The sequence below is a fragment of the Vanessa tameamea genome, chromosome Z, assembly GCF_037043105.1.
Source record: "Vanessa tameamea isolate UH-Manoa-2023 chromosome Z, ilVanTame1 primary haplotype, whole genome shotgun sequence".
Classification (NCBI taxonomy): domain Eukaryota; kingdom Metazoa; phylum Arthropoda; class Insecta; order Lepidoptera; family Nymphalidae; genus Vanessa; species Vanessa tameamea.
In genome coordinates, this window is record NC_087341.1 from 3,758,538 (window position 1) to 3,782,873 (window position 24,336).

The window sequence follows — 24,336 nt, forward strand, 5'->3', positions numbered from 1 at the left end:
TCCAAATTCCAATTGTAGCTCATCTAACTTAGTGGTTGTTTGTTGTGCAGTGCAGTGCAGTGTGGTCTTGCGTTGTCGTGAAGCAGCAGTGGCCTAGAGTGATTGACCAATCTCGGTTGTTTAGCAGCTAGTTCTTCATTCATGGTTTGCAGTTGCTGACAATAAATATTTGTCGTAATCGTTTGGCCAGATTTTAGAAAGCTGTAGTGTGTAGCTGTAGTCCACCAAACACTCACAAGTAAATTTTTGTGAGTCAATTTTCGTTTAGGGCTGTTGGGTCACTAGGGTTCAGAAATTGCGACGAGCGCTTCCGATTATCGTACAGTATCCACTTTTCATTACAAGTAATGATTCGATTTAAAATCCCTTCATTATTGTGAGTTGAGTCGACGCGTGTTTTCAAGTTCGATTCACTCAATTCATGAGGTACCCATCGTTCAAGTTTTTTTACTTTCCCGATTTGGATTACAGTTATATCTTTTACTACGAAGCATGCAGCTATCTCTGATGTGTGTGATATCGCCGATAAGTCTTTACTTCTCCGATATTTGGAATAAATAATGTAAATCAATTAACTACTCAATAATAACATTCATTATAATATTGTTGCGTTAGGAATGTTAATCTATTAATACCAAACCAATCTCAATGTAGTCGTTATTGTTAGTTGACCGAAAGACTTGGGTGTACACGTAGTATAACACATCGCTGATGTAATTATCTGTGTGTGTACTATTGTACAACAGTTAACACGTTTGATTTGTTAATCACAACTTGTTCAAGCATTGCAACGTTCAATTCATATTTTAAGTCATCTCAGTTGTTACAGAAAATATAAAACAATAATTTAACTGTAGCCTATTATTGACTATTTTGTTCTAAGTATTTTATAATACTAAATAATTATTTAAAACGTGCACTAAATGAACATTTACTTTAATCGAAATCAAAATATTGACGGTAGTAGAACTCTAACTTTGCCGCTCTGAAGTTTACAGCAACTGCTATGCAATGTTAAACACAACACAACCATATTACACATGTGCGTGCAGCCGTCGCTGTTCTTCTCAAAGCCGGACTTAAAATTGTGGAGCAACAGAGGATCGGAGTCCCTGATGATTATTTTACAAATTAATTAGAACATTTTCGTTTCAGTTCACCAGGTATGTTAATAATATGTTTTCTCTTATCATGTATCAGCAATTTTTGAGGAAGTAATTAATAATATTATTATAGTTTGTTTATGAAAATTACTATATCTAGATATCTAAACATACAATACATCAAAATTGTTACCTCGTCGGAATCTCTCTTGTGGAGGCACCAGAACAGTTGCCCCGGTTTTCCTCCCTTAAATCCAGCACTTGTTCTTCGTTTACGTTCAATAATTGCTTATTTTCCACTTACTCAGTACAGTATAAGTCTGCACCGACTTTATTATGCGTTGTTTAGTGACAATTTAGTAATTTACAATGATAATAGTTCGGATTTCAAAATAGCCATAGAATTACGATATGACGGATTCGGATTAAACTAAATTTATAGTTAAAGTTACTAGTTATGTGGACGATGAGATCTTTCAAAATGTACACAGCTTATTTTGTTTTACTATTTTTTATAAAAATCAAGTGCGTGATTTATCGAGTTATTTGTCACAAATATTCATTCAAATTTTCATTTTGTGAATGGCCGACTCACACGATGCAAACTATTCACGTTCGCGTCCTATTTTATTATATATAAATTATAGCGATTAAACTTTACTTGATTATTATTATAACTTTCCTGGTTTGTTGTATAATTTATAATGATTTCAAATAATTGCGTTTATAGTAAAGTTGCGTAACGTAAAGGGAACAGCGAATATTAAACCTAAACTAGTAATTCAAATATTTTAATTAATTATAATATAAACATAACATACATTATATAAAGACTTAACACCCGTTTCTTTCAAATCAATTTACTAAAATATAATTTGTAAACTGACAACACCGTCTCAATAGAACGAACACGAAACAAATCTATAAGTCAGGTGTTAATTATATTATTCGGAAGACTCAAATGAGTTTGTATATATCAATACGTATATAGAGACTATTTTATTCGAATTTAAGATGCTGACATCGATCGCTTGTCCTCTTCTGTTTGTGTTTCTAATCTCTTTCCTTTCAGCATAATTTCCATGAACCTGAAATAATAAATAAGTTTAATTTATAAATTACTTATTAAAAATGATGTTATCTATTATTATTGATATAATAATTAGACCACATGTGTCTACAATTCATTAATCTATACTATATTCTATGGCATAAACACACCATAGCTTTTTATTTACATAATCCCTGTGACTTGCTAATAGACCTGCTATATTATACGCTACAGTTCTTGATATACATATTTTTTGAACACAACTCTATTCTACTGAACTACGTTTATCCAATTTGTGTGTGTGTGTGTGTGTGTATTTGCGCGCGTGTGTGTAAATGTTCGTCATGTTATTATAGTTATACTATCTACTTGCTACTTATGAAACCTTCGTGATAAATAATTAATTTTATTAATAATTTTCATATGCAAACTTATTTTTATATGTTTTGTATTTATAATATGAATGTTTATTAACGACATTATGTCCTTATAGGCTAGTTAAATTCGTCTAATTTCTCAGAATTGAAAAGACACCTCATTTCGTTTTAAGTCTGTAAAGAATAAAGTGAATTAACACGTTTTCCCCTGAATTGGGCAAGAAATTAACTCGATTAAAAATATTGATTTACTTACATTGCAAGTAGGAAGACAATGGCCTGCGTACTTATAGTTAGGTAAAATATTGCGCTAATAAAACTAGTGTCGAGCGTCGCCTTGTATATCTGCGAATATATCACTGAGGCGAACATCGCGACTGCGTTCTCCATTACGGACAGGAATGCGAACGCTACGCCTGTAATTTGAAAAGTTGGAATGTTAATATCAGCGAATGAAATGGCAGATGTCAATAAATTGTTATCTTAGTTACTTTTATTTATAGGAATGAATATAATTTTGCCGCTATAATTAGGATTTTCGAAAATTCTACATGTAATCTCGATTGGAAATAAAATATTGTTTTCTAGACGTGTAGAATAAAATCTAAAAATAAAGCCTCAGACTTTCACTATGCCACTGCATTAACCCATTACAAAGTGTCTGCTAAAATGAAATAAGATGATGTTGACTGATTTCGGCCTTGCCAGTCGTTCTTAAGACAACTTCAGGCTAGACATTGTATCATCTGTGATGAAAAAATCCGATGTGAACGGAGAGTTCATCAGGACCAACTTTATGTACTTTCCGAAGCTCGCGTATTTACAAACTTCCAACTTTCAGAGTCCGGGATGAAGAATGTTTTGACAAAACAACTCAATTTTTTTTTAAACTTGAACCCACGACCTCGAGATCGACGGCCTCATATACTTGACTAGACCACTAGACTAGATTAGATCGACGTATTATTACCTCTCTCTGCTGGTTCCAACACTTTGGAGGTCATGGATCGAATTAGTGGCGCCACACAAGGTCCGAGTGCAGCAGCTGTCGCGCCGATGTACATCATAGTTCCGGTCTGCGCATGCGCATATATCATATGACCAGTCATATGGGCGGACGCACCGAGCATTACGATTATCTGCAATATGAAATACGTTTTTTTTTTAATTTTTAAGAACTAAGAAGTTATGCACCTGTAGTACATTGTGGTGTAAGAAATAATAACCATTCCCTACATTACACTAATACGCCACCAACCTTGGGAGCTAACATGTTATGTCCCTTGTGCATGTAGTTACACTGGTTCACTCACCCTTTAAACCGGAACACAACAATACTAAGTATTGCTGTTTGGCGGTAGAATATCTGGTAACCTACCCCGTCGGGCTTGAACAAAGCCCTACGACTAAGGTAATACGACACGGTCATCTATGAATTTAAAATCATATCGATACGATAGAAGGATATTGTCGAGATACGTCAATATGATGTGAACACAGCCTGAATTAATTGAATTTTGAAGGACTTAATTTTACTGTATAGTACAACTTACCGTGTCTTTCCACCCGAGTACTTTGGTGGTTAGCGGTATACCGAAGAGCATAACAACTACGTACGCCGTGCTCAGGTAGGTTCTGAAATTGCTGAAGTCCGTCGCGTCCCATTTGAACACCTTCGACGTGTACAAGTACAGCACCGGTTTTTCATCTGTAATTTATTTATTTTATATTAAAAAAAAAGTATTCTTGATGTTATCAATTTAATATCTGCACAATAATTAATAGAAAAAAAAACAAAACAAATATGACTCGGGACTAATTGTAATGACCTTGACCTTATAATAGGCTATTTGAAAATGCGAAAAATAAAGTGTCCATTATTGTAATCAGTATATATTATGAGTTTAAGAATGGTTATTTATTAATGAAAGTTGAAAATAATAATTAATTTATTCAAAAATCCATAAAGAAAAATGCATTTTATTAAACGTTTGTCACGCGACACAAGACGATCCTGATTGGTCGGGTCGATTATAATCACGTCACTTGCTTGTTAACCTCGTTTGCCTACTGTATGTGGATTATATGTGCCACAGATTAAAATACAGGCAAGTGACGTCACCGACCCCATTGCAGCGCCATATTGTCAAAGTAGCGTTTTCGCGCGCTTTTTAAATATGGAATTTTTAATTTGATATTTTTCAGCGAATATATAATATATTAATTCTATTATAAAAAAAAAAACAACTTTTACTGGGTTCCTTAACCTCTACTAAATAATATTAAATGGATTTTAAAAACCAGTCAAATAGCTTATTAACTAACCTCGCTGGAATGTGTAAAACGCCATGGAAACCAAAAGGAACCAGAGGAACAATCTTCTATTGTGAGGCCTCTTTTTCGTCAATGTGACTAACGTTTGCTTGATATTATTGAAGTCGAAGAAATCGTTTACGGGGTTCTTGACACCGGCTTCCCTCAACGACTTCTGCTCTGGTCTCGTCTGCCATTCCAGGAAAAAGAAACAGTACGCAGTGGCGACCATCATTAGACAGGAGTTGATCGCGAACATCGCGGTGAACGATCGGTTCACCACTCTGTTGTAGAGCAGGTTGCCTGGAAATTGATAACATTCTATAAAATAAATACTAATTCTATACGTATACATGTGTAAGTAACTCTGTATTTCTGTCTATCTGTTACGCTTTTGAAGCGAATTTGTTGAAACTTGGTGTGAAGCTAGCCTGAGTTCCAAGGAAGGTAATAGTCCACTTTTTGTATGCTTAACACCTGACGATTAATAAGGCATTTGTTACGATAAATTTGCGCCTTTGATGACACCAAAACACACGTAGCAATTTATTTTTAACACATAACCAATCTCGGCTATATAGTCTTACTAGTTGTCGCTCGCGGCTTCGCTCGCGTTTTAGGGGTTGGTTCTCATTTATGAGGCAAAAAGTAGCCTATGTCCTTCCTTGGAGTTCAAGTTTGTTTCATATCAAATTTCATTGAATTCGGTTTATTGGTTTGGCAGTGAAAGAGCGACAGACAGAAAGACAGAGTTACTTTCACATATATAATATTAAGTATAGATCATCACCTGTGTACTGACCTCCAAACTTTGGGTACGCATTAAAATATGCCCGAAACAAAAGAGAAACAAAGTCAGTCTACAAAACGGAGACTTTATTTATTGACTATCTTTTCACTAGTTAGTCAGTTCTTGGTATTAAATATACATCTATTTGTAAAAAGAGGACGCATATCGTGAAATAAAATATCGAACATTGAACACTTAATTTTGGACAATAATATTGTATTTCATCTAAGCGTAAAAGTATTATTACGTAAATCATTGTATATTTTCCAAAGTCCCAAAAAATTAACCCCTTGGCCCATTGACTCCTTAAAATATAAGTTTAAAAATAAAATCTTTTCATTGTTAGCACTACACAAGTAGACTCATATGATAACTAGTAAGAACATGTAATCTAATTAATCGTTTATGACAGTTTTCTATTAAGATACGTCGTATATTGAGGAAGGTCAAGGTCATGATCATTTTATCTCAACGTATTTGTACTTAAAAATAATTCTGACAACATGCTCTTCATAATAATTGTGTATTCATTATAAATTTTTGACACATATATATAAATAAGCAGATAGTCCCGAATTCTTCGGGTTGAATTGAGAATTTTATATCTACTTCCCGCTCGCAGCATTACTACAGGGTCCAAACTAATCCTAATTAGGACTAAAACATAAAGAAACAATACTAAAAATAAAAACAAAAATATATAAAAATATTTGATGTGTTGTACAATCGGGGTAAGAAAAGGTTCGTCACCTTAAGATCTATTTCCGTGTGCTCAGTATGAGCGATAACCTGCGTTACAATGTCATTATAAGTCGCATCTAGCAAAGAGTATAATAGCGTTTAAAAACTATAATAATAATAAGAAGAAGCCGTCAATCGGTATGATAATTACCAACTTTTCACGAAACCTCATGGTCCTTCGTGAATGCTCGTGTAACATCGGAGATTAGGACATCGTCTTGTCTCTTATAAAAGAGAGTGCATAGTATTAACATTAGTTTGTGTGTATGGATCTGACTGATTTCTCTGAGGTATGGATGGATGTTTGTTACTCTGACTGAACGGATTTGGATAAAATTTTACACACAGATAGAATATGTACTGGAATAACATTGGATACTTTTTATGCCGGGAAAACATAATATCGATATGAGCATATGTCGGTTCCTCTGTATCCCTCCCAGACACTTCGGCAATGTTCTACGACAGCTGCTTTGGTTCTATCGTTATTTCTTATCCACCGCTGCACCATCAAACCCCATAGACTTAACCCCGATAGGGTATATCCGCCGCTTTTGCAGGCCAAGGAATCACCACCACTTTCCGGTGCCGATGGAACCACTCATCACACGTCACGTCATTACATTAATCGTCACTTAAAATAACGGCCGAATAATATTACAAGCGTTATTATTCTAAGATTACAAAATATTGCAAGAAAATATATGACACTGACAGACTTTGACAATTCAGTAGAAGATATCATATATAATTTAAATCTTGTAATTATGTTGATATGACACTAGACGTAGTCCAAAGATGTTACACTATTTTTAACCAAGTGTAAGGTTTATTTTAATAATTGTCCTAAATTTAAAGTAGCTTTACCGGGTGAATGATTTTTTTTTATCAACTGGGCACACTGGTGGCCGCCCGGTGGGGCGGGGCATCGAAATAAGATGGCGGTGGGTTACGAAGCGCGGGAAGCGTGATTTTGAAAAAAAGTTACCGAATTGTATTTTGAAGAAATATAGTCCTTGTCAGCTTAATAATTGCGTTTAATTATAAAATATAACCTTCGTCGACACATTCAGTGACATAAAGGGGATTTATTTTTACATCTCAGAAGTGGGATAAACCAATAAAAATATGATTTCGGAATCAAACGATGTTGGACGGACGGCAGAAACTCCCCGACGCGGCCGATCGCGCTCCAGGCGCAGCCTCACTCTCGGGCGTGATCGCGACTCCAGTCGACGCAGCCGTAGTTACTGCCGCCGGCTGCAGGATCGCGAAGAGGCGCTGAGGAAAGAACAGAAGCGGGTTCACCAACTGGAGCTTCAGCTGCAACGAGAACTAGACGTGGAGCAACGTCGTCAGCGGAGCGTACGCCGCGGGTCGCCACAAAGGGCGACGCGGGAGAGCCGCAGCCGCAACCGAAGCCGCAGCCGTAGCCGCAGCCGTAGCCGCAGCCGTGGTCGCAGCCGTGGCCACGAACGCGGCCAACACCGCAGCAGCAGTCGCGTACCCGAGCGAGACTACCGAGGAGATTCTAAAAGGTCACGTAGCCCATCCTTTTCTTCTAAAGACGTAACTCAAATAATCAAGTCTATTAAAGATATCTTTCCGTCGCAGCCGAGCCATAGCACACAAATTTTGAATAGAGATAGCAAAAACATCATACCGGAGTTTAACCCTTCGGAGAAAAACCAGCGTATGGATATTTGGCTAAAAAAAGTTAATGAATGTGCGATGGTCTATGGCTGGGACGAGAAGAGCACAGTACATTTTGCTATGCAAAAATTGTCCGGGTTAGCTAAAATATGGTACGAAAGTCAGAGCTCGATTTTGTACAGCTGGTCGGAATGGCAAACCAAATTGTTAAACGCCTTCCCTTGCGAGCAAAATTATGGGCAGTTACTCGAAGACATGTTAAAGCGCAAAAGTAGGATTAACGAACCCATCCAAAACTATTTTTACGAAAAACTTTCACTACTTAACCAATGCGATATAAGCGGCAGGCGTGCAGTCGACTGCGTTATCCACGGTATCAGCGATAGGACCACAAGGTCCAGCGCATTAGCGCTACGATGCGATGAACCTGACGATCTATTGAAATTCCTAATTAGCAATAATAGAGATCCTTACACTCCTCAACCATTGTTTTTGAAGGATCGTAATTTCAATACGAATGACGATAAAGTAAATAACCGCTCTAATATGAAAACCAATCCTGGGTTATTTTGCTACAATTGCAAAGAGAAAGGGCACCCGTTTTCAAGATGCCCAAAACCTCTAGTGAAATGCAGTCGTTGTGACAAAGTGGGACATAAAGCTGAACTTTGTCGTTCCAAACAAGAGACGGGATCGAGGGAAACCGACGGGGTGGCGAAAACCATGCTCATAAGTAGTTCAAAGTCTAACAATAAATTTACGAAGGAAGTAATTGTAGAAGACATTCCATACCAAGCGTACATTGATCTGGGCAGTGAGGTGACCTTAATCGCACAGTCGTGTTTGGCAAAACTCGGGTTGTCTCACGACCAGATTCCATCCACTATGAAAGGTTTCGGCAATAACCTTGTGAATTCATTGGGCTCTGTAAATCTAAACGTGTCTATAGATGGTGTGGGGGCGACAGTCTGTTGCCGCGTAGTAGAGGACCAGTTCTTAGAGAAGGACTTGCTTATAGGACAAACTTTCACTGAACAACCTCAAGTAGTTGTTTTTAAAGACGTGAATAGACTACATTTTATACACGTTGACTCAGAACTACCTAACTTTATTCAAAATGATGACAATGGACGGCTTCAGAAGGTCAGTATTGTAGCACGCTGTAACCTCCAAGGAACTGCTAGCGTCAAGGTCAAAACTGGAACGTTATTCACCGGCAGTATGATAGTTGATACAAAGGTAGTGGGCAAGCTAGGTGAGCAATACATTATTCACGGCGGAGTTTACGAAGTCAGAAACGGTTCATTCTACGTCACAGTGCAACCCTGCGCCGTCCCATGTCAGCTTCAGGAAAACTCGGTGGTCGCCAGGGCCGAAAGAGTAGAATTAGTTTATAGACTTGTGAGCGGGGAGATTTCTACAGCTATGGGCACTCGCACCGAGTCTACCTCAGCTAAGAAATTCGACGAAAGTCTAGTACAAGTAGACGAGATGGTTTCCGATGAAGCCAGGATCAAGCTTCTAGACGTGCTGCGGCGCCATGAACACTGTTTTGCGCATGGCTTGGCAGACCTTGGATGTACTAACACGGTAGAAATGAACATAGAGTTGAGCAGCCAGCGCCCTGTAGTTTATAGGCCGTATCGCCTGTCTCACTACGAGAGAGAGAAGGTTCGGGAAATGGTCGACGAGATGTTAGAAGCGGGTATCATTCGAGAGTCAACTTCTAACTACGCTAGCCCAATAATACTCGTGCGGAAAAAGAACGGTGGCATACGACTATGCGTAGATTACAGGCTGCTGAATTCCCTGACCATAAAAGAGAGATACCCTATCCCGATAATAGAGGACGAAGTGGCGAGGTTATCGGGACAGGCGTGGTTCATTACTCTTGATCTGATGTCAGGTTATTATCAAGTACCATTATCGGAGGACAGCAAGCATTTGACTGCTTTTGTGACCCCCGACGGTCACTACGAATATAATCGTATGCCATTCGGACTGGCAAATGCTCCAGCTGTTTTCCAAAGGATGATGAACCACGTTCTGGGACAGGCTCGGTTTAATAAAGCCACAGTGTATTTAGATGACTTGTTGATTTTTGGTGAAACTCCGTTTGAATGTATAACTCGTTTAGAAGAAGTCTTAATATTATTAGAAAAGGCGCAGTTAAAACTGAATTTATCTAAATGCAACTTCTTGCAAACCAAAATTGACTACTTAGGATACGAAATTAGCGCGGCTGGCATGCGTCCAGGTTCTGCCAAAATTCAGAGCGTAGCGGATTTTCCCTTGCCACAAAATGTGCACAACGTGCGCCAGTTTTTAGGACTTGTGAGTTATTTCCGGAAATTTATACAGTCATTTGCCCAGATAGCATACCCACTCACTAAGTTGTTAAAGAAAAATGCAGCGTGGGAGTGGACGACTGAGCAGAAAGACTCATTCGATGTCCTGAAGTCCAAACTGGTAGAAAGGCCTGTCTTGGCATTGTATGATCCTACAGCCGAAACAGAACTCCATACGGATGCGAGCAAAGTAGGTATAGGAGGGATATTGCTCCAGCGTCCAATGGGCAGTCAAGACGCATTTCATCCCGTGGCGTATTACAGCCGCCAGACGACCCCAGAAGAAAGGAACTTCCACTCGTATGAGTTAGAAACTCTTGCAGTTATATGCGCATTGAAGAAGTTCCGGGTTTACCTTTTAGGGAAGCCATTCAAAGTGGTTACTGATTGCAGCGCACTGCGCTCTACGTTTGAAAAACGTGACCTGATACCCCGGATTGCCCGCTGGTGGATTGCCTTACAGGAGTTTGACTGTCATATCGAGTATAGACCAGGCACAAGAATGGGTCATGTGGATGCCCTTTCCCGGAATCCTACATACGATACGGACACTACAGACCACGTAAGATATCCACCAGTACTGGCAATTTCCGACGAGGATTGGCTGCTGACTTTACAACTAGGGGACCCTGAATTGTGTAGGATTAGGGATATTGTCAGTAGTAAACTAGATCTCAAAGGATTAGCTTACATAAGAGACAACTATGTGTTAAAGGATAACAAGTTATTTAGGTGCCTTGGGGGCGATAAAGAGAACGTCAGATGGGTGGTTCCGAAGGGTGCCAGGTGGCAGCTGTGTAAGATGAATCACGATGATATAGGTCACGTTGGTTATGAAAAAACCCTGGAACGCATGAAGAAAAGTTACTGGTTTTCAAAAATGAAACGGTTTACGAAAAAGTATGTCAGTGCATGTATAGATTGTGCCTATGCTAAGAAGGCTGCCAATGGGCGAGAGGGTTTGTTACACCCCATAGAAAAAGTTGCGATTCCATTTCACACGTTGCACGTCGACCACCTTGGACCCTTTGTGAAATCGAAAAGGGGCTTTACACATACGCTAAATGTCGTGGACTCCTTCACTAAGTTCTTGTTTATCAAGCCTGTACGGAGTACTAGTACTGCAAATGTTATAAAAGCGTTGCAAGACATTTTCGACATATTTCGAGCACCTGATAGATTGATTAGCGATCGAGGTACTTGCTTCACTGCTCATGCATTTCGAAGGTTCTGTCTTGAGCGAGGCATAAAACACGTGTTGAACGCAGTGGCAAGTCCTAGGGCCAACGGTCAAGTAGAGCGCTACAACAGGACCATACTTGACTGTTTGACTGCCCAAAATTTACGCGACAATGAGAAGGATTGGGACAGTAAAATTGGTAAAATTCAATGGGGCTTGAACAACACCATACAAAAAACTACAGGAAAGACACCAGCTGAAATCATGTTCGGTACGGCAATGTATAGTGAAGTCAAGCCAGCCTTAAACGCAGTCGTGAATGATACTCGCGATACCACTAACTTATCTGATCTCCGCAATGAAGTCAAGGAAAAGATCGATGAAGCCCAAGCTATGCAAAAGGAGCAGTATGATCGGAATAGGCATGCTGCTCGTACATATAGCAAGGGTGATCTAGTTAAAATAACAAAGGTTGCGTTTCAAGGTAAAGGTCAAAGCACAAAGCTAATGCCTTCTTACGAGGGACCTTTTAGGGTCATTAAGGTTATAGGGAACGATCGTTACAGGGTTGCTCCAATCGCGGGTTTTGTGGGTATGAAAGGAAAACGCAAGACCACGGTTGCCGCCGACAGAATGAAACCATGGATTCATGTAGCTTCGTTAAGTTTAGATGAAACAGAAAACGAACAAAGCGATACTGAATCAATTGAATAATTATGCTCTCATGTCTTCAAGTTCCTTCCGGCCAGTTTCAAACTACCCAGAGCATAAATACAATTTTAGTTTAATGTATGTACGTTGTGCATTAAATGAAATGTTATGCGAGGATGTTGTTTTGTGTTGTTTCAGGTCGAGCGCGAGCTACAGACACATTCGCGCCTGGCCTGATGCCGCACAAAACAATCGCAAGAATTTATATTTGGAAATTAGATAGCACGCTATTGTGATTTAGACCTGTCTAACTGTTGTCTAAATACATATTCATGAATTTGAGATAAATTGTGTAAATATTACTTCGAGTTTTGCTAAATAATTTATTTTATATATAGTGATTACAAAAAACCGTTCAGATTTTAAGATGATTTTACGATTATAAAGTTAGTTATAAATGGTTACAAGGTTTCAAGGATTGTTATAAGTGGTTACTAGGATAGTTATAAGTGGTTATAAGGTTACAAGGATAGTTATAAGGTTACAAGGTTACAAGGATAGTTATAAGTAGTTATAAGGTTACAAGGTTACAAGGATAGTTATAAGTGGTTATAAGGTTACAAGGATAGTAAAGTTATAAGTTTCTATTTGGTTACAAAGATGAAAATAAGCTTTTGTTAAATTATATAGCGAAATTATTAGTTCATTTACACGCATTATGTCTCTTGCTAATTTATTGATGATGAATAAATTTGAATTAACGGTTAGCTTATTATTATATATTTGCAAATACAAAAAAAAAAAATACTGTAATTATTATAACGAGTACTATAAAATCGAATACTGTATAGTATATTATTTGAATGCCTCGTTCTGCCAAGTGTAAGGTTTTATATGGTTCCACCTGGTGCATGCATGAGGACATGCATGTAATCAGGATGGTCGAGTGTAAGGTTTATTTTAATAATTGTCCTAAATTTAAAGTAGCTTTACCGGGTGAATGATTTTTTTTTATCAACTGGGCACACTGGTGGCCGCCCGGTGGGGCGGGGCATCGAAATAAGATGGCGGTGGGTTACGAAGCGCGGGAAGCGTGATTTTGAAAAAAAGTTACCGAATTGTATTTTGAAGAAATATAGTCCTTGTCAGCTTAATAATTGCGTTTAATTATAAAATATAACCTTCGTCGACACATTCAGTGACATAAAGGGGATTTATTTTTACACAAGTTATCATACTATGTTAGTTTAATTTTATATGCAGTTGTCTGTTTAGTGCTTTTGATTCAAAAGGTACTAAGAGTATACGACTTGATAAAGGAATGAATTTGAAAACTGTCGAAGGTTTTCTTACTCTGACTGTACATCGGCGGACTTATGGCTAATCCAGTCAACCCACAATAATATTTATCTGCGACCGTTCATATACACATTTAGATTTAGGATGTACATTTTAGGACTTAAAGCGGTTATTTTTCAAATATTGACAACCGACGCCATTGTATGAGTGTCATTTCAATGTCGCATATTAATTTCAGACATTTTACTTTCGTGTTCTGCGGTGAATTTCGGGTTCCCTCTTACAGAATAGCTTTACAGCTGAAAACCATTGCTGTGTTTCGACTCAGCTATACCGAGTCAGCTGTACACATCATACGTGAAAATTAAATCATTTTTATTGGTTTACTTACACAAGTACTAAATACATATCCCCGATATGCTCAGCTTTTATACTATTTACTTTTATTATACATACATTGTACGGTTCTGTGAAGTATTGAATTGTTCCCGGTATGAATATGATATATAATCGTTAATATGTTTTTATTGCAAAACAAACATTCTAAGACTATTAGCAAGAAATGCATACATTTTAATTCTTGGATTTATTGCGTCAGGTTGTCATATTACGAGGAATTCTATTGCGCAGATAATCTAACAATGACTACGATTTCAAATGTGATAAAGTAGTTTATTTTGAATCGTTCACAATAATCTTTAATTTCATTTTTGATTTTAACTCAAGGACCAATTTTCGAAAGACTTTTTGTTAAAAATAATTTTCCTCGTTTATTTGGCGGTATTTATATTCCCGTGCTCACTGTACTAACGTGCAACAGATGGTGGTCCTGTGTGTCCTGATGTGGATCCTGGTGGTAATCTGATGTTTTTGCGGTCGTCCCGTGTGATTATGATATTTAGGAATCAGACTGCATCCATGTACAAATGGATGGGTATGCCACGCACGCATATTTCCAGCGAAGTTAGCTAGTCTCGCTTGACCTCCCTGACTAAATCAATCGGAAACCATCGTCTGTACATACATTTGTGTATGTTTGCCCACCTAGAATAACTTATAAAGAACACGTAATTTTGTATCGATTTGCAGCTATTTATATATTTTTAAAAATCATATAGTGTTATATATACTATACAAATTGAAAAGAAAAAAAAGGTTGTTTCTAAAGGCATCAAATGGAATGTAATTTAAAAGCGACAGGGATAGATAAACTCACTTAAATATTTATAAGTAATGTTTTGTTTATTTCCTCTGTCTCAAGGTTACCTGGAAGCTGTCTTAGCGATAAGGCCGAATCTTGTTCATCGTTTTGTCTGTATTTTATGTCTAAATATGTACAAAGAGTATTTATATGGGTATATTTATATTAATACATAAATCAACAACTTTGTACGCCTTTTTTACCAAAAAGACGCGGACGGAAGTGTATGAAATTTGGCACTAATAAAGTTTATGTGGAGGAGTGCAGAGAGCTAATATTTTTATAAAATATGCATCAGAAAAACATTAAAATATTTTTAAAAAAAAATTACTCACACTACGATACGTTTTACATACACACGTTTATCGAAATAATTTAATATGACGAAACATTCATATTTTCATCATCAATGACAACACGCGTATGTCAAAGATGAAATCAATGTCATTTTTTTAACATTTGAATCATTCCATTGACGTAGTGCCAAGGTATCCCTCCATAGTCCATTTAGGCCTTATTTTCCCTACGTATCTTTTGAATCAACGCATCTAATATTTTATTAGTAATATTTGACAAGATTTGATAGAATTTCGACCAATGCGTGGCACTCGTTATTTTTAACAAGTGAATACAAACCTAAAGCTACTCCGGTGGGCATGGTGCTTAAATACACCACGTCAAGTACACCAACCCTCAAGGTCCTGTTTTTTACTGAAGACACGTCAGCTATGTACGCGAAGCAGCCCGCGAAGATGGCGAGATCAGCACCCGTCAGTGCGCTCGGGAACGCCGCCGTGTATATGACGTATTCAAGCGGCCAGTCTTAAAAACAAAAATTAAAGACGTGGAACTTTATAAGACCCACTTAAATTCAATTTAAATGACTACTATTGTATCTTTAATGTACAAAGTTTCAACGCAGACGAATGTGTGTTATAGACATATTTGAAATATAAACGCCGAACATATTGTGTTAAAGTAATAGCTTTAACTAAATAAATATATTTAGTTAGTTAAACTTATTGTTTTTAGTTATTTTAGTAGCGAAATGTTAAGGTATAGTGTAACATAGTATATGCATATACATTATACATATATCTATGTTAGTTATAGTCGATTATCCCGACGACGTGAGCCTAATGAGTACTGTATCTTTTTCCTGAACCTTGTATGGTATATTTTGATTATAAACTAATTCGGGTTTGTATAAATGTAGCGTAACAGCCCATAAATATTTCAGTGTGAGGTTAAAGTCTCCTCTCCGTGTTCGAGGAGAAGTTTCGGAAGACACTACACCTCGCTGCTCCAAATGAGTCGGTGGATGCACATGACAGATTTTCAATCGCCACATGCAAGATCACGATATATTTTTACACCGCATGAGATGTATTATTACAGGAAAATTTCATAGCTTGAGATTTGGGAGTCCTCCCGTTAATGATTTACAGAAACAGCCACGAAAACTTGCAATTAGACATTAGAATGCTAAAAGGAAGAATGTTTACAATAATTTATAACTAAAAATACTTAGCCAAATGATAAATTAAATATTAATCACATTATGTAGGTTAAAAGTTCTCATTAAATTTTTGAAAATTGCTGTATACTTATATATAATTGTATAGTTCGAAACCAGGGTCTACGCCCAGGACCAAAGATGTTGTCTGCGTGATTTAGGAACAACTTGTGCCATATTTTATTTGAACTTGTAGGCTGTAAAAAAAAACCAACTTGAATTATACGGTACATTTAATTTAATTTAATTGATTTTCTAAATTTAAACACGTAGGACACATTAATAAAATCTCATTATTTTTGGGGTTATGTGATAGTTAATACTTATAGCAATCAATTTTACGTTTAATATTTTATTTTAATTTACGACGAACTCTCGATGTCATTAATCCCCTTAGATATTTCCCCCGGTATTGCAGATGTCCATGGGCGGTGGTAGTCACTTTCCATAAGGTGAGCATAAACACTGATTTCCATAATTCGAATATTCAACTCTATTAGCAACGACTTCCTGTCGAATTGTCTACGACAAGCGCCTGAATCTACGTCGTACGTACATCTATATCATACACAAATAATGTTTTACAAGAAATTTGCAGCATTGTAATGCATCTTGAACCAAAATTTTAAATGGATATATTATGTATGTCAGTCATTCGTACGAGCCAAAAATACATTGATTTTTATACATCAATTTTCTATCTCTTAGCTTCATATCGTATTGCACAATAAAATTTTATCGTAATAACTCATGTTATCTTACAAAACTTACTTCAAAACAAGCAACAATATGCTTGAATTCGTAATACATTAAATCTATTTATTAGATAACAGAAACTTACTAGCGTACACATGCCGTAAATACTACAAGTATGTATGTACTAAAATAATGTGTTGTATGATTTTATGGATTTAGAACATAGGTGATATTCGCAAGATTGACAAGTTACATTCCTAGAGAAGATTTTACGTGATTAGAAACGAACGACCGAAGACTTTCGCATTTATATTGAAAAGGGAAATAATAATGGGGCATTAGTGTATAAATTCCTAATGAATCATTGCAAATTACTAATGTATTTAATAATTTTAAACAGAAGATGTTACATTTATGTAGTAAGAGGAATTTATTTAATTAGGACATTAGCATGGTACGGGCAAATACATCGGATGGATTGTTTATATCTGATTGCTTAAAAATCGTCGAAGTGTTTAGGACAAATTTTAACAATATCGAGAACGATCGCAACGAACTCGAACTAAAAAATACAGATATTTAAATCACAGACAGACTTTAATTCTATTTATTAGTATCGATGTTGACAAACAAATTAGGTATAAATCATTGCACACTTCGACCGTAAGGCGACATGTGGACGTATTATCGCTGGAAAATAAAAACCACGAATCACGATCTAGTACTCAATCAGATTATAACACTTATTTGATAAATAGTACACTATTGGCCAGGATAAATACCAATAACCAATTATAAAAAAAAAATAAAAAAATCGGTAATTATGTACCACTTGAAAAACTCGCTTATTTTATACAAGTTTAAAAATGATACAAAAAATATTCTCTATACAGTTTCTCCTATACTATCTATATCTATACTTCTATACTATTATTATAAAGAGGAAAACTTTGTATTGTTGTGTGTATGTTTGTAATGAATAAACTCAAAAACTGAGCCAATTTAAAAAAATCTAGGCTATATCTTTAGAAAAGAGTAGGGATTCTTACTGAAACTTATGTAACGTAACCCAAGGTGTAAAAAAGTGCCCTAAAACTAAAAAACTATTGATGATAGAACAAAAGTATGTTCTACAATATGAAAGAACATATCAATATCTACAAAAAACTTTGAGATACCATACGTCCAACTAGTATCGTTATGTCACAATAACCACTTCTTACATATTAAAAGTTAATAGAGTAACAATGAAACATGCAATCACGCTCGCACGTACGCAGTCAAGCTCGTGTATATACACATAGTTTACGTCCATACTACTAATGGCAACATACGTCATGTCGAAGTTCAAACAATGACGCTTGTTTTGACATTTGGTTTTTTTACTGTAACAATGACAAGGTATCTTTCGAATCATGTGTCTTAATTTTTTGTACAATGAAAGACGGTCGAATTTTATATGACACGACATCGCGGTATTTGCGATGTTGTTGCAATATATCATATTTTCGCTGATCGCTCGGAACGTGTTTTATTGACGTGTAGTTTTTACGGCTTGAACTCATTGCTTAAAGTTATGTTAATAAACTGTTTATTGTATTCTACCAACCTAGGCTTCGTCTTGAGCCAATAAGGTATTTTTCCTAAAAAAACGGCACTACTAAGATTTTCTTTTATTTATGTTCAGACAGACTGGGAAATGGATCACCCGATGGTAAAAGGTCACTACCGCCCATAAACGCTGCCACAGCAAGAAAGATTATCTATATTGTTTATTGAGAATACGCCAGCAACCTAGGGAACTAATATGCTATGTGCCTGCTATTACACTGCGCGCTCACTTCAAACCGAAACACAACAATACTAAGTTTTTTTACCAACCCAGACCGGCTCGCACAAAGGCCTAACACCAAGTCCTGCTTAATTTGTGTTTATATATAATTCAAAATATTCTTTATTCGAGGAGGATAATAAAAGCACTTTTGCGTATGTTCATGTTACGGTGTTGAATTATATTCATATTTCTGCCAAATATTAATTCACCAGGCATTTGCTGAGCACCGGAACATTAATCGTCTGTTCCTTTTTTATTTGACTATAATAAAACAAACGACAACAAATTGGTTCATCATGAACGATTTGCTCAACGAACATATATATCTAGATGTTTCCTATATAGACGTGATGATCATAAAGTCATAAAATCATTCCGTCTTACCTTTCATGGTATTGAAGGTAATCATTAATGAGAAGTACAGTTTTCCGAGTAAGCCACCGAGCAGCAGCACTTTCCGGCCTCGCTTATCACTGTACGAGCCGAGGAAGAAGGCCAGCAGCAGTGGCACGATGTGGCTCGCGATACCGTTCCATTGGTGGAATGTTGACACAGTCACCTGAAACGAATCTTTCTTTCACTAATCGATATTATACGACGATACGAATATAAAATTTGTAACTCGCATCTTCGCTCTCATTCTAATGGATCGGTCGTCAAGTTTTATGGACAAAAAATGCCTTTGTCCGTTCTTGAGGTTCAAGCTTCATGACAAATTTCATCAAATTTCGGTTCAGTGGTTTGATCGTGAAAGAGCATCAGACAAACAGACAAGAGTTACTATCGCATTTATAACATTAGTATAGATATTTTAGTTTATAGTTAAATTGTTATATTTATGATTTCATAAGAAATATTTGTAAAAAAAAAAAAAACAAACATAAAATTGATTATTATGCAAATACAAAACGTTCTTTCACTTTTGCTTTTAAGTCGATAGGTAGATAAAACATAGCAATATATTTGCAAGCATTACCTGTACTTCCTTATTGATTGCATCATAGCTCGCTATGTTGTAACATACGTCTTCGCTATAACCGTGATTGATCGTGCAAGCTCGGAAGACGTAAAAAGTTTGCTCGATAACATTCGTTATCATGTAAGCCATCATGTAGAAGAACATCACCGGTTCCACTGACACGTGTTTGTACCATGGTTTCTTCTGTATCTTATAAAACGTATAATATCTATTAATTAATAATAATAATAATAAATGTTTATTTCATCAATAACCAACACAGTACAATAACACCACAAAGGTTGACTTCTTTTGAGTGCCATGAGCTCCCGTGCCAGAAGAAGTCGCTCTTCCACACTCATAGTTTAATTCAAAGTTATAAGATGAAACAAGCTAAGAATTACAAAAATACTAATGAAAATAGTTAATGGCAGTAACGCGCGCGTGTGTGTCTCTGTGTATGTTCACCAAAGTGTTGATCAATTATAATTTAATTTTATAGTATTTAAAACGGGTACTGGTTTTGTATACACGTATGTAAATAGAATTAAATATTCGATGCTATATGTAATAATTTCGTTTTTTACGTGGTAACATTTCGCCCATGTATACTTTGCAGATTCAATATAAAATAATTTAAAGAAAAATACAAGCAACCGAAAGGAATACTATAATATTAGGTATCCAACAAAAACTTTTCAATATGGTATAACTGTTCAAAATTCATATTATGGTATCATTAAATCTCAACATGCTTAAACCAATGCTTAACATACAGATCAGTCTTATATGATATAGTCCCACATTCAACAATGTTCACATACAAGAACCATTGATTTTCATTATATAATGATAAACTAATCTTTGTCTCAATGAAAGGCAAAGAAATACTTATTAATAAACAATTAATACAAGAGACCATGTAGGTAGCAGATGTATGAGTTAATAGACATGTCATTAGAAATATAAATGAAAACCAAAAAAACTATATCGAAAAAGTAACTAAACTATCTCAAATGTAAGTCTTTTACTTATTTTAATTTAACCAAAACGTTTTGTTATGTATTAAGCCCAGTAACAATGCATTTAACTTAAAGATAACATCAAGTAAGTATGTATAAATTACATTGATGTTTAATTACTAATTCAAACAGGTTATCAAAATTAGTGCACAATACAATGCTATATACTTTTGAATTTATAACTTGAGCCATGCTTGTGCTTTGTGCATATATTTGTATTCAGAACTGGCATCCAGGGCTAAAACCTCTTGTGGCCTCCACAAGAGGCCAAGAGGGGCAAGATATAATTTTAAATATAATACGAGATAAATTATTCTATCTCGCTGCACAATAACATTGACTAAATACACTAGTTAAAATTATTGGTTTGTTGCCCGATTGTGTCCCTGGGCTTCTTCACCACTTGACGGGATCCTGTTTCTGTCATTATTATATATTAGTATAGAATTTCATCTCACTTATTACTTTATTACTCTATATTGTTACTTTAACATATACATATTTATTAATAAGCTAAACTAAATGATGATTTTTTTATTACATAAGTAGGTAGACTACGAGAGACCTCATGAAAAGTGATCACCACCACCCATGGTCATTGGAGCTAGAAATATTAACCCTTCCTTACATTGTCAACTAAGATCTTATGTCCCTTACAAGGCTTATTTGCACTGGCTCACTCACTCTTCAAACTGGAAAACAACAAATATATCCATTTGGTGGTAGTATGGTATGGAGTGGCCACATGGAGTGCCTACATGGACAGACACACATAGCCTTACCAATAATTATATAAAAATACTAAATATTAAAAAATCAATATAAACAGCCTTATGTATAAATATTGCTTAGCAGCTGTTTAGTGTAACACTGTTTTCTGTCTTTCTGTCGTCTTTGATATATGATTGATATTAGAAAGAAGAAGCACACCCTAAGCAACATACTAGGTAACTCCAATAAAGTTCCCTAGCAACAAATGTTTCATATTGAAAATTTTTATCAAGAAAATGTTCTCAGTTTATGTTAAAAACTTTACTTATCAGTAAATGGATGGGTTTTTTTCATAATAAAGGCGAATGGAGTTATAACAATTGGATGTACAAAAATTGTTTGCATAACTGCTCGACTTTACTGAACCAGAATAAAGGATTGTCTCCAGAATCATTTCTTAATATATGTGATTGTAATACTTGTGCATAAGATTTGAAGAAGAAAGCACAGTTCGAAGTGCACAAGTAAGAAAATACAATAGTATTTAAATTTACAACAAAGTCAACAGTCCGAACTAATACTTTTACTGCATATACAGCACAGTAATACAAAGGCACTTTTAAAAATTAGAAAAATTATAATAAAAGTTTCAATTTGTTATTTTAAATTTTAGTTATTTATTATATTACATAGTATAACACTTGTAAGCTCTAAAATATTAATTTATTATGCTAGGCATTATTTTAAAACAATGTTACCTTCAGTACACATAGAAATGTTAGTAAATAATATGCTAGCAATACACAGCACAGCCCAATTAATTTAGATTTATTTTATTGTTATATGTATGTATTTATTCTATTATGTGGTTTAAGGTTAACAACACCAGAACATAAATAGTGGAACTCATCATTTGAGCAAAATATTTATTTGGGAATGAGTGAAATTCTAAAAAAATATAATAAATTATACTAAAAAATATATATAAAAAAAAATATTTTATTAAAAGTAAACATTTGTGTAACTTCAAACATTTAAGAAGAAAAAATAATTTATATGTTTCAATAATATGTGTCCTACATACTGAGATCACAAAAACATTTAATAATGAGTTATAAATATTATATAGTTGAAATATTATACTCGTTAAAAACCTTTGAAGAAATATTTCAATCATAATATTAATAATTTCGCGTGTAGGGTTATCTTACATAATTTAATTATTTATTTTGTAAAATAATACTTACCAAACAATCAGAGTCCTCGGAGCTCTTTACTTCCATTTATACCGTTGTTTTACAAAAATAATTTATCACTTTCACATACACGAAAATGTTTTTAGTTTAAAATAAAAACTTGCGCCGGCGATGCGACCACGAGTAATCATTACAGTACAATATAAAAATGAAAACATTGCTCTCACAGTGTTTGCCTAAGCTAGCCATTGCCACTTGCTACCAAATGTCAACTGTCAAACTGTCGTTAAAAAGTCTTCTTTTTTAAATGCATTTCATAGCTTTTAGATAATTTAGAATTAAATAACAATAAATTATGGATTATTAAAAATATTCTAATTGAGTATGTGTTTTTGTTATTTATAAAGTCAAATTATATTTTTTTTTACTGTTTATAAATATTATTAGATTTATAGTTTTGTGTGCTTTAAAGTAAACTTTATTTTCTACAGTACTTTGAATTTATTTGTATCCATTTCGATAAAAAAGCTACAAAGTGTTAAATAACCAATGATATATAGTGGTTTATTAATTTACCGCTGCAAATTTATAGTAATACATAACTTAATTTTGCTTTTTATTATTTTATTGAATTTGTCGTTTATTAGCTTAATGTAATTTTAGTTTTTACTTATTAATTGAATAAGTATGAAGAACACAATATGATGAATTTAAAAAAAAAAATGAGCCATTGTGTTTCTGCACATTATTTTCGTATCGTACTATTCCTACTGTTCCTTTAATTGATTCGTTTTTAATAACAAATAATCAAGTAACTTATTAGTTTTTATTAAGACAATTTTTCAAATGCATTTTTGAATAAGAAGAAAAAGTCACTAATAATAAAACAATATTATGAAAAATTCCACTAAAGACGCATCCAATAATATTAATTCGTTTAAGATTTGTTTATTGTACATTTTATATACAATATGTAGCTAGGTCAACTTTCCTAATTATCTACGTATATTACTTTTTGATCGACACCAGCCTTTACTTGACATTAACAGCTAATGAATTATTATTTTATTTATCTATGAGATTATTTAGATTGATCTGTCTTATCTTTTATAAAAAAATATTTTCTTTTTTATCAGTCGAAACTTTATAACAATGTTTAATATGTATACATCTATTGAACTCAAATATTTGTATGTACTATAAATTACTATGCGAAAGTACGCTTGGAAAAACGGTTCGGTAAGTGTTGTTGTTTATGAGAAGTATGGATATAAGTACTGTTGTAATATTATTTATTTAAGGACTGGGTGGATTTGAACGAATGAAACAAATACGAAACTGTTTATTGCTACTGTTCCACTCCTTCTTAATTTAGCTTCCTAAGCATAACGTAAAATATATATTCAAACATAGTTAGCCACGGTAACAATAAATAGATATACTGTGGGCATAATATTATAGAATCGCATACATTGTCCTTAGGACTGTTTGAGAAGTTCACAAACAAAATAATGCTTGATGCTATTAGCGGTTATTGCTCAATGTAGGATATTTTTTTGCTAATCTAAATATCTAAAATCTAATAATAATATTATATACCATGAAGTTCGATTGATTATGATGATCAGACATATTACGATTAAGCCCCTATATGTTTTTAATTTTACTTAGAATCTTAACATAAAAGCTAAAATGT

General features: G+C 35.0%; 2 protein-coding genes across 3 annotated transcripts in view; both read right to left on the minus strand.

Annotated features, from left to right (window-relative positions):
* Positions 1-1,878: 1,878 nt before the first annotated feature.
* On the minus strand, positions 1,879-22,894 carry LOC113404226 (uncharacterized protein). Of its 2 annotated transcripts, none has more exons than XM_026645067.2 (9): positions 22,692-22,894; positions 19,730-19,921; positions 19,138-19,312; positions 15,344-15,529; positions 4,857-5,147; positions 4,085-4,239; positions 3,502-3,670; positions 2,788-2,947; positions 1,879-2,191 (listed from the first exon to the last, which is right to left on the minus strand). In XM_026645067.2, exons 1-9 carry the CDS (start codon positions 22,725-22,727, stop codon positions 2,113-2,115), a joined length of 1,443 nt encoding a protein of 480 aa, XP_026500852.2. In that variant the 5' UTR covers positions 22,728-22,894; the 3' UTR covers positions 1,879-2,112. The 2 variants fall into 2 exon arrangements, with proteins under 2 accessions (XP_026500852.2, XP_026500854.2); XM_026645069.2 differs by having other exon boundaries at positions 19,730-19,915; positions 22,692-22,888.
* A 771-nt stretch (positions 22,895-23,665) lies between these two features.
* The window catches only part of LOC113404191 (acyl-coenzyme A thioesterase 13-like), a 216,125-nt gene continuing 215,454 nt past the window's right edge, over positions 23,666-24,336 (minus strand). Inside the window, exon 4 of the mRNA XM_064220349.1 lies at positions 23,666-23,675. The gene's annotated coding sequence lies outside the window, so the exon portion shown is untranslated. The remainder of the gene's footprint in view (positions 23,676-24,336) is intronic.